Source organism: Sminthopsis crassicaudata, chromosome 3, assembly GCF_048593235.1.
Source record: "Sminthopsis crassicaudata isolate SCR6 chromosome 3, ASM4859323v1, whole genome shotgun sequence".
Classification (NCBI taxonomy): Eukaryota; Metazoa; Chordata; class Mammalia; order Dasyuromorphia; family Dasyuridae; genus Sminthopsis; species Sminthopsis crassicaudata.
This window is the reverse complement of record NC_133619.1, coordinates 590,646,006-590,657,892: the sequence shown is the minus strand read 5'-3', so window position 1 is coordinate 590,657,892 and position 11,887 is coordinate 590,646,006. Positions and strand designations below refer to the sequence as shown.

Genomic DNA, 11,887 nt, shown 5'->3' with positions numbered 1-11,887 from the left:
GGAGCTATCGGTGAGGCGGAGCTAGTAGTGGGGGCGTGGCGATAGGAGACCCGAGGGATTGGCTAGTGCCCTACCAGCCCCAAGTTCTTTTCTTCTCACCCGAGTAGAGAAGAAAACGCACTCAAGCCCCACCCCCACTAGTATCCAGATGGAATTTTTATATCACTTAGTTAAGGTGTGACCCAGTGCAAGAAGCCTCCTGCTTCTGGGGCACAAAGAATGCTTATGAGAAAAGTATTTCGTAAATCTTAAAGCGCTATACAAATCAGCGGTATTAATGATCACAGGCTCCTTTATATTATTTGGCTTGTGTTCCTAACCCTGGGTCTGTGAACTTCACATTTTGAGTTATCAAAATTTCAGTATAATTGTTTTCTTTATAATCCTTTGCATTTTATTTCAGACAGTGCCTCGGGTAAGTAGGGGTAGTCCTGAGCCTGGAGTCAGGAAGATCTGGATTCAAATCCTGACTCAGATACTACCTTGGACTAGACATGTAACCTAAGTCCCTCTGAGTTTTCTCATCTGGAAAGTGGGAATAATAATTATTTCCCAGGGTTGTGGTGAGGATCAAATGAGATATTTGTAAAACAAATTTGTAAACCTTTAAATGTCATATAGATATTAGCTACCACTATTTTAAAACAGGTTTTATTCCATGTTAAAGGGGTCTTTCCTGCACACACGAATCAAGAAACTGTGAGCAGCTTCTCCTGTTCTGCTGAAAGATACAAAATGAGCTTCATGGGAGAAAGCCCTGGTTTGAAATTTGTTTATGACACTTGCTGTGTAGACCCTGAATTAGTCCCTTCTTAATAATTCACAAAAACATTTTTTTCTGTTGTTATTTTGGATTTTTATTTGTTGGATGTGAAATTTCATTTGCAAAGAATTCCTGGTGGAACTTCTTCCACTGGTTCAGAAATGCAACCTTTTGTAACTTCTGCAAACTTAGGGCTGCCTGGGGCTCAGCTGCTATTTGTCAGAATGTATCTTCGATGGTTCTAATGCTGGCCCTTTATTACACCCGGCTGCTTTCTGCAGTTATTACTACCAGAATTCCTGATCTTCCTGCAGCACTAAGCCCAGGACACATCATACAATCAATGCTTAATGCTTGTAGAATGAATGAATGAATGAATGAATGAATGAATGAATGAATGAATGAATGAATGAATGAATGAATGAATGAATCTGGTGCTGGACATCACCCGCAAGAGCCTATCACTTGTAGCCTGAATTCCTTCTTCAGGGAATATTTGCGCCTAAACTGTAGCAGGACATTCTGAACTCGTTCTGTCTGATCAGTCACAGTTGGATACATTGTAACTCGACTCTAACACAGTGATATGTTAGAGGCTTCTTCGAAAAAGGCAACAATTCTCTCTTTCAACGGTCGAGTTCCATTGGGGAACTTGGCCCTCGTCTCTGCTCTTGGTGATGGTGAGGCTGGCTCTCTTTTGGAATTTAAGCTGTCAATCAATGGCATGATCCCCTACTTCTTCACGAAACTCTCTTTTGGAACTTAGTCACCGGCGACAGCGGAATAAAATCTTTGCCCTCCATTTGGAACTCAAAGACCACAAATTCTTTCCGACACCTCCCTGACACTGGTTGGGGGTTCCTCCCCACGCCCCATCCCTTCTTCCTTCTCTTCCTTCCTAGTATTTATTGAACACCAAACCCTGCCCTCGATGAGCTTGCATTGTACCGAGGGGAAGTTCTGCATTTAACGATCCCGCTCCCGACTCTGCGCCTCCTCTCCTCTGCCCACTCTTCCCTCTCTGAAAGTCCGGGAGGAGGGCAGCAGCGGGAGACAACGAGCCGCTAGGTGGCGCTCAGGGAGGGACCCGGAAGTCTCGAGTTCAAATTCGCCCTCAGACCCTGAGGCCGATTGAATCTGAACAGTTCACTTCGGCTGGCTTGCCTCCGTTGCCTCCTCTACGAAGGGTCAGTAGCGTGTCCACTAAGGCTCCAACGAGGGTCTTTGGGGAAGGCCGAGTAAATGCCTGCTGTTATCCAAAGACTGAGGGGCACGGTGGGGGTGGGGTGGGCATTCTTTTTAGGGTGTTTTTGTTTGTTTTTAGGATGAGACTTCGGCCAGCCTGAGCTTACAACCAAGGCACACCACGGCTTCTCTCACCCAGAGTCGCATTATTGTCCGCAGCTCTAGTCAGGGGGCGCAAACCTAGAGCGCCCCAGGGTCCTCCGGGAACCCGACTTCCGTTTGTTTGACGGAAGAAGAATTGAAGCCGCCCCGGAAACGGAAGCAGGGAGTGTGCGCTCGGGCCGTCGCTGAGGAGCCGACTGGCCCGGGGCCGCGAGGATGAAGGAGGCGAAGCCCGAGCGGGAGCGGAGGCAGCGGCGGCGGCGGCGGCGGCGGCGGGAGGACGAGGACGAGCCGGGGGAAGCGGCGGGGGAGGAAGTGCTGGTGCCGGATCTGTCGCTGGTGAAACAGGAGCGGCGCAGCCCGACCCCCGCGTCCCGCTCTCACCGGCCCCGGCCGCGGGCCCGGCGCGGTTCCTCTGGCAGTCCGAGCCCGGCGCCGGAGGAAGAGGCGCCTTTGCCGCCCCCGGCCTCGGCCTCGGCCGCGGCCCCGCGAGCCCGCAGCGCTCGCGCCTCGGGCGATCGCGCCGGCAGCGGCAGCAGGTATGGCCCCATTTCGGACTCGAGGGCGCCTTCACGCTCCCTGCCCTTGCCCTTCCTCATCCCCTTTTGCTCTCCACTCTACAGAGTGGGACGCCAGCGCTTGTGATGGTGGCGGCGGCGGCCTCTCCCCGCTCCTGCGCGGGCCCGGCTGGTCAGCCTCCCGGGCCGCCCTGCTCCCGGCTCTCCCCGCTGTCCGGGCCCGGGCTTGCCCTCCCAAGTTCTGCCTAAGTACCGTCCCTTCTCCTTTCCCGTTCCCGCCCCAAGCGAGTCCTGTCTCTTCTGGAACTATGTCCTTACACCCGCCCTCGTCCGGGGCTCTTGGGAGGACTTTTCCTGTGCCTTCACTATGGTCCGGCCTTAGCTGTTTGTGAACTGGCCTATTCGCTCTAGAGAGGGAGCTGTGGTGTAGCGGAGCCCTGCCCAGGGAGGCCTGGGTTCTAATGCTGCGCCTGCCACTGACATCGGCTAAGGGACTTCTTCTGGTTTCCAATTTTTTCATTTGTAAAGTAAAAATAAAAATGCGGGCATTAATCGTGTTTTTGCTGTTTAAGTTGTGTTGGAGGCTTTGTCGCCCCATTTGGAATTTTCTTGATAAAAGTACTGCAGTGTTTGCCATTTCCTTCTCCAGATCATTTTACAGATGAGGAAACTGAGGCAAACAGGATTAGATGACTTGCCCAGGGTCACATGACTAGTAAGTAAGTGTCTGAGGCCAGATTTGATCGATTTTCCCTCCCAGACCTGGCACTTTGTTCATTGCAGCATCTTGTTACCCTATTCATTATGTTAGAGAGTTATTTTGTGGGAGAATTGAGATAATGTACACAAGGGCTTTGTAAGTCTAAAGGGCTATTTTTGGAAATGATTATTTTTAACCACTGCTTTTCCTTTTTTTGTTGTTGTTCCAGAGTGTAGAACTAGGCATTGTTGGACTTAATTCATTTTATAGGGTTTTTGTGAGGATAGGAATTTGTAAACTGCATAATATGATTGTAATTTGCTGTTGCTATAAATAGCTCTACCCCCAATGCCCACATAGAAGACTTTAAGCCTTTTGAAGGATCTGATAATTTTTCATCTTTACAAACCTGTCAATCCTAAATCCTTCCCTCAATATTTTGTTTTTTTGTTAAGGTTCTGTGGTTTCCTGGTGTGAATACTCCTTCTGTTGAAATATTGCTCCACAATTTAAGAGTCAGTCACTTAGCCAGCCTTCTGGTAATGAGCCTCTTCAAATTTATCTAGACTGGTCATACAGTCTTATCATTAATGCTGAACTTGAAGCCCTTTCAACTTACCCTACCATAGCTTTAAAAAATTCAGGGTTACATTCACCCCTGTGATCCTGAGGAAGAAGCTTTGGAGATTTCAGTAAAGCAGAGTAATGGGGCTGAGGGAATGAAGAGAGAAAAAGGTTATCAGTAAAAATCTTCTCTGAGTTGAGATTTAGTAAAAGTTGGAAGGGACCATTTAGTAAAGATGAGACTATAAAGAAATAAGACACAATGTATCAAGGAATTTGGTTGGTGGTGATCAGGGAGGATCTTATTAGAAAAGGTGACATCTGAGGTCAACTCAGATGAACCTTGAATGGAAAAGAGGAAGTTGGAGGCAGATTCTAGGCCAGGTCTTTAGTCCAATTGAATTTTATAGATGGGGAAATTTAGATATTGAGAGTTCAAAGACTTGCAAATCACAAAGTATGTTTTTCACCATGAAGTCACAGGGTTTCATAGCCTTGTGTAATTGCTGTCCTGCTCTATTCTCCTACTGCACCTTTCTTTCTTTTTTTTTTTTTTTTTTTTTTTTTTGAGAAGCAGCATAATATAGTGGAGAAAGAGATTAGAATATCTTTATTCAGAGTCCTGGCTCCAGCATTCTGTGACTCTTATTAATTTTGTGAACATTGTCTAATTCTTTTTGAGTCTCAGTTTTATCTGCCAAGTAAGGGGATAATGATGGGGCTATCACAAAAAGATAATTTTGTAAATTGTAAATTGCTATAGTTGTAGATTATAAATTGCTATAATGTGAATTATTATAACCCATGATCATACATTATGGCAGATTTAAGTAATTTAGATTCCTACTCAACAGCCAGTTTTTGCTGTGGTATCTTCTCCTCCCCCTCCCACCCCCCTTCATCCATTTCCCACTGCTTACAAAGTTCTATTCTTCAGCAAGTCTATGATAATTCATAGCTGACCAGCCAGGAGATGTCAAAGTTTTATTTCCTTTGGATAAGGGAAATTGGAGTAGAGGCTCAAAGCTTAACCACCAATTCCTCTGTGTGCTGTATTTTCTAAAGATCACCTACCAAAAGGAAAAACAAGTCCTTTGGAAGAAGAAGCAGATCTCCTCGAAGTAAGAGAAGCCGTAGCCCTCATCATCCTGTAGTCAAAGTGAAGCAGGTAATTGCAAATGTCATAATTCATTCCCAAGTTCTGAACATAAGATTTTCTACATCCTAATGTCAGCATGTGGGCTTTCCCCTTGACTTGGGAAGAGAGCTCCAAGGACACAGCATTACTTTTATGGAGAAAATGGGGGGCAGGATATAGAATGGCTTTATTAAAAGAACTAATTACTTTTAAGAGCTTGGACATAAACACACATACTGTTTTAAAAGAAGCTCTGGCTACTGCTTGTATTCCATGATGTGCCTCTGGTTGTAGTTCTTTCAGAATGGAGCTACTGTGTACATGCTGTAGTTCTCTATCATGTACTCATGTTCTCTTAAATGTACAATTCTTTAATAACCTCCCATTTCTTTAAAAAATATTAGTATAAATCTTTGATGCTTTCAGAATGTAAGTTTAAAAAAAAACTATCAAAAGTAATTATCTTGAAATTTCTTATCTTTCTTCATCTTATTAGTTCCTAAAAATCTGGCTACTGTGAATGAATCTCAAAAAATATTATGTGAGACAAAACAACGTATCCTAATTTTAATATTCATACCAAATAATTTAAACTATACATTGGTTACTTTTGGTTTAATTCCAAATAGAAATATAAGCAGCCTCTGTTTAATAGGTACCTATTACTTACTGTAACTGGTGCATCCTCCTCATTCTGCAATAGAAGCCAATTGTGAAAAAAAATATAGTGCCTTAATAGAATTTATGTGTTTAGAAGTAGAAAGAGACAGAGTTGTGGGAAGCAAGACCGTATTATAAAGCTGATTCCAAGGACTGACTTTGTTAACTGGAAAATTATATCCTTGTTGTATGAAATTTGGGTAGTTAAAGATTTATTTCATTTAGAAGGTATGTAGTTATATTCTTTTCTTGCACTATCCCCAAACAGCCTTTCTGTTGGTCTCTTAGCACAATTTAAAGGCAGGTGGAAAAGGGATGCCAGGAAGTGGAAGAAAGCCTAAGACAAACATTGTCTATTTTGAAATTTTGCCTGACTAGTCCTACAAGAAAGAGGGAACAAATGCTTTCTCTTTTAGCTTTTCCCTCTTAACTCTTCTCAAAACTATGTATCTGTAACATGTTTTCCCTATGGGAAGATGTGTTCTATATGTTTCAAATAATGAACTTGCAAATGAGCTTTGGAAAGTATCCTCATTAATTGAGAACTGTCTACATTTGAATGATTACTTGAATTTTAGGAACGGGAAAGTGAAAATCATCCCCGAAGAGGAAGAGATGAAAGACAACACAGGGAGCAGTCAGAACAAGAACACAGGCGGGAGAGAAATGGTGACCGGGATAGACACCATAGCCATTCTAACCAGAGGAAGACCATTAGTGAGAGGCCTGGTGGTGGGCGGAACCGAGATGCCCAGAACCTACAGGAACAAGAAGCAGAAAGAGAGTTTTATAATGCTCGACGACGGGAACGTCGCCAGAAAAAAGATGTGGGTGGCAGCAGTGATGAGAATCAGGAGATTGTTCTGCAGTCTGCTGGTGGCCATAGTAAAGGAAAAGATCCACCGAATAAAGAGAAACCCAGCTTTGAACTGTCAGGGGCACTTCTTGAGGATACCAACATGTTTCGTGGTGTGGTGATAAAGTATAGTGAGCCTCCAGAAGCACGGATTCCAAAGAAACGCTGGCGTCTTTACCCCTTTAAGAATGATGAGGTTCTTCCTGTCATGTATATCCACAGACAAAGTGCTTATCTTCTGGGCCGACACCGGCGGATTGCAGATATTCCTATTGATCACCCCTCCTGTTCAAAGCAGCATGCAGTATTTCAGTATCGGTAAGTCTGAGTAAAACTTCAACTTGTTACCTTTAAGATAATCAGTAAGTCAGGCACTTTCTGAATTACATAACTATTTTTGCAGTCATGCTTAAAACTGGCCCTTATTTCTATACCACTTGGAAGTTTAAAAATAATTTTTTCTACAGCCATCTGAACGAGAGTAGAACAAATTATTTTTTTATATCCATTTTCAGTTTAGGGAGCTGATGGGGTTTGAGTCCCATAATTAGTAAGTACCAAAATTAGGACTTTTAAAATCCAGGTCTTTGAACTCCCAAATCCAGTGCTCTTATTCTTTCCACTACATTAGACTGCCTTCTCAAGTTCCACTTAATTAAAATGTATGTAAATAACTTGAATACATCTTTGTAGAACCAAATCCTTCTTTTGGGTTGATCAGACCCCATGTCTCTTAATACTGGCTTTGTGGATTTCACTGAGCTAAGTGAAGCCGGGTTATCTGTAAATCTCAATAGGTAAAAGAAAAATCACGCAGATTTTTCTTTAATATCCTTCACATACCAGCCATGTTTTGAGACCCTTTATTCTGAGCTGGATTAATGAATTGATTTATATTGACTTTTTGACTTATACTTTTCTCCCTGTTTTTATGATCTAGAAGAGAGTTCTTCAGTGAATATTATTCACTCTTTCAACTTAGATGTATAAACAACTTCCTCTATCATATACCTCCTCTAGTTTATTTGGAGGAAGGTTAACTTGAGCTAGTAATAAGCTTGTTTATATGTCCACTGCTTTTGCATGAACTAATTTAAAAGTTGTGTTTTTCTTTTGCTAGACTTGTAGAATACACACGTGCTGATGGAACAGTTGGCCGAAGGGTAAGGCCATATATCATTGACCTTGGTTCAGGCAATGGGACCTTCTTGAACAACCAGCGTATTGAGCCACAACGTTACTATGAACTAAAGGAGAAGGATGTGCTCAAATTTGGGTTTAGTAGCAGGGAATATGTACTGCTTCATGAGTCTTCAGACACCTCTGAGGTGGATAGAAAAGAAGATGAAGATGAGGAGGAGGAGGAGATGATATCTGACAGCTAGCAAATTGAGAAGAAGCTCCTGTAGCTGCTAAGAGAATTTTTCCTTTTGTGGAAGGCCTGGACTTGGGATTTAAAGAACAGAGGAGCACTCCCTGGTGCTTCTTATTGCCTTAAGTCTTTCCTCTGTTGCTGATCAGCTTATGTTAAAATTTAAGAAATTTGACAATTTGTGTTTTTGGTTGAACTTATTTCTGTGATCTGTTAGCCACACAAGTGTGGACATCTGCTTTCAGAATAATTTCACCAATAACAGTCGTCCATTATGTATAGTAGAAGCATGATGGCGTGGCATGAGTTGGTGCTCTGGAAACTATTGCCTGGTAACTGTAGACCTTTGGTTAAAAAGAGAAACGTAGCATGTTCTCTTTGTGCAACTATTTGCTTTGTACAGTGATTATTAAGAAATATGGACCAGCAGTTTTTCACATTTTATTTTTTTGTAAATATCTAGACAGAGAAATTGGCCCAAGTTTTGGTTGTCATCAAAACAAGCCCTCATTATATATAAACTGAATTTTCAATCCAGTTAACTTTGAATCATAGAAATCTATTTCATTATTTAGTCTTTGGGGATGAGAATTTCACCACACATACTAATGACTTAATTGTCTGCTTTTATGCAGACAAACATCAGGTCCTGTTGAAATATATGACAGGGCAATAAAATCATGGCCATTGTGGAGAAGAAATTGAAATGGGCCACGGATCTGTTTCTTACATAAGAAAATTCTATATTTCCCAAAGTAGCCTGAGTCTGTCATTAATTGGGTTTTCTTGTCTATTTAACTGCTTTGCATTTATTATAATACACTTTTTTCCTCCTAATTCATAGTGTCACTTATATAGGAGGATTACCTCAGATGTTGGAGCAGTCTTCATTTTAACTACATGTGTGTGCTAAAGAGAAATTTTTGTTCTGCTTACTGTATTTTTTAATATCCTGAAAGGCCATGTCTGCCATCATTTTCTCCCCTCCACCCCAAAGCAGGGAGGAGCTGAGGCAAGGAAAACATCTATTTACTAATCTTTCCTAACTCAAATATGTGTGCATCAAATTTTGTCTGTGTACATATGTTGTATATATAAATTGGATGAGAGTGTGTATGGGTGGGTGTGTGGGTGCAGGCTGGAGGTGTGTTCTACATGCATCTGAATGGTTTTTGTAATGTAAATGGAATACTACATTATGAGTAAAGGCATAGATCACCTTGTTATTTCAATAGCAGAATCTCATTTATATATAGTTTGGGAATTACACAATAAAAGAATTTATAAATGTAGCCCTACTCAGCCCCAAAGTGTAATACTTTTCTAGCATAAAGGTTTTTTATATTTTTTGCTTTTTAAAAAGCTTTAAATTTAAAAAAAAAAAATTTTGAAGTGGAAATAAATGGTAATTGAGAGGGAAAGAAGTGGAAACACTACTGTCGACCTGAAATAAATTCCAGAACATTAATCCATAAAAAGGAGTATTGAGCATTTTGAAGCATCAGTGCTTTCTAAATTGGGAGCAAAGTTCATCCTTACCAGTGATGTAAAGAAGTAAAGAAGCTTTGTGAATGCTATGTATAGTTGGCTCTATAAACCAAGGCCTGATTATTCAGTACATGGATTATCTTTGCCCTTCCTCTCTTACCCTCCTAAAGAACCTTGCTATTTCTATCTGCACAAACACCACTTACCAGAGTACTGTCAAGGGAGAGAAAAAGAGAAGTGGAAAGCCAAAACACTTTTCTTATTAATTAGTCCTAAGGTTGAAATGCAGGAGACTTTGAAATTATCTCTGAATGTTGGTTATTTATCCCTGCTTTTTTCCCAATGTATCTTGTTATGGATGATGTTCAGACATCAATATTGACCACTGCTATGTGATGATATGAAGTGGGATTTAGTGTTCATTGTCCAGTTTAATAGACAAAAAGCCTTGGAAAACATATTTTATGAACATTTAATAAGCTTAAAATTAAAGGATAAGAAATTTTAGTAATTTGAAGTTTGCTTTTCCCTAGCTTTTTATCACCAGTGACTTTGCTACTACATGCTTATTGTCCAGTATCCAGTGTATGCAAATATAGAACCCAATTTTGTGTTCTTTTAATGAGACTTGAGTTTTCCCTTGGCCTGCTCTTGCTCTTTGTCTCTCTTACTCTGGTGCCTCTCTGATCATTGTGTTGCTACACTGATTGCCAGTGGGTTCTAAGGTCACTTGCTGCAAAGTAGCTTTAAGTTTTGCTTCTAGCTTACATCCTGGTGGATGTATCAATAGAGCATGGAGAAAACAACCAACTTGACTACATACTGGCAGCACAGACAGATATTTTTGTACTAGGTTTTCTTGATAAATGACTAATGGTTCCTGGATTCAATGATTTTGATGGAAGAATTCTTTTTGAAGGTTGGGAACAGTGGGCTTGAGAGCAAGAGCAGCTGAAATGCGATTCTCCTTTAGCTCTAAAGCTAGGTATCACCAGCAAATTTCTAAACTGGAATAGTGATGAATATGTGATAGTCTTATAAATTCTGTCTGAAAAATGTGTTTAGTTAGGCTCTGTTTGGTTTCCTCTTCTGCCATCTCATCAGACTTCTACCTTGTTTGAAGTACTCTTCTACTCCAAGGAAGAATGACAGTCTAAACCAAAGCAAAATGAAAATCAAAATACTTTTGAACTGTGGTCACTTGAATCTCCTTACTGAAATCTGCAGTCAATTTGAAGTTCTTTTGAGTTTTGTGAATCCCATTTCCTCAAAATTTCTCATTACATGTTTTCTCCATACCCACCCCCTCATCCTCTTATAGACAAACAGCATCTCAATAATTGCAATTTAAAAAGCAACTTTTATCCTGACTTAGTAATAAATTAAAGCAGAATTAATATCTTGTGTCTGTAAAGTTTGATTTATGTTGGATTTTTTTTAATGGAATTTTTATTACTGTATTTACATCAGTATGCAATGCAGCAAGGTTTTGGAAATCTCATCACTTTTTAAAAAATAGACTTTCAGGATGATTATTATTTGATAAATAGTACAAATGTTTACATTTTATAAGTCCTTCCCTCCCTTTTTAAAAATCAGTTATTTGGCCAAGAAATGAAACAATGTTAAGTTAAAGTAGAGTTTCCGTGTAGTATGTTCAGGTATATGCCAGCAGTCTTTGAAGAGTAAAATAAAGTATTCAGAATATACTCTGTTCACAAATGTATATAAGTTTGTATCACGTGAAATAGCTACTCACTTTTAAATTAAAGTTTTGGAATTAAAAACTTTTTGGCTTTGCTCTCTTGGTAACTTGGGCACGGGGAATATGCTTTAATATAGGAATTAAACAAAAGAAACTTAACTGTCATTGAACTTTTAAGATCTTACTAATTCAAATAAATCTTCAAAACTTAATCCCTCAACAATCCATATTGCTAGTATTAAATCCAGTATTTGGATTTAAATTCCTAATGATAGTTATCAGAGGATCCACATTACCACTTCAAAAATATTCTGAATAGTATTGTTTTGGGAAATGCAATGGGCTCAATCATATATGTTATAATACAAGAAATAAATCACAATGGGTACTGGGGAGAGATATAAATTTGCAATGACAGGATCTTGAATCATAGCCTCCTATTCGACATCATTAATGAAGAGTATGGGCTTAAAGATATGACATGAGGACTCAGTTTACTTATCTATGAAATGAAGAGATCAGACACCAGTTTCTAACATCTTTTCAGGTTCTAATTTGATCTTGTTACTCTGGGTATTTGTGATAATTTTCCCAAATGAATATCTTCTTACTTGGCCCTGAAAACAATACTTCTCTGCCTCCCCAGAATGTAATAATGATATGAAAACCCTTTTTTAGAAAGATTATGGAGAGGACTTAAGGTGATTTATTTGTGTTTGGGCTTCCAAAATAATTCTAGCATCTGGGATATCATGTAAATGCTCCATTCAGTAACT

At 40.3% G+C, this 11,887-nt stretch overlaps 1 protein-coding gene across 2 annotated transcripts; it reads left to right on the top strand.

Annotated features, from left to right (window-relative positions):
- Window positions 1-836: 836 nt before the first annotated feature.
- On the top strand, window positions 837-11,193 carry SNIP1 (Smad nuclear interacting protein 1). 2 transcript variants are annotated; one of them, XM_074305187.1, is made up of 5 exons: window positions 1,862-1,950; window positions 2,088-2,649; window positions 4,958-5,060; window positions 6,269-6,864; window positions 7,667-11,193. In XM_074305187.1, exons 2-5 carry the CDS (start codon window positions 2,327-2,329, stop codon window positions 7,929-7,931), a joined length of 1,287 nt encoding a protein of 428 aa, XP_074161288.1. In that variant the 5' UTR covers window positions 1,862-1,950; window positions 2,088-2,326; the 3' UTR covers window positions 7,932-11,193. The 2 variants fall into 2 exon arrangements, with proteins under 2 accessions (XP_074161287.1, XP_074161288.1); XM_074305186.1 differs by having other exon boundaries at window positions 837-2,649.
- The last annotated feature ends 694 nt before the right edge of the window (window positions 11,194-11,887 follow it).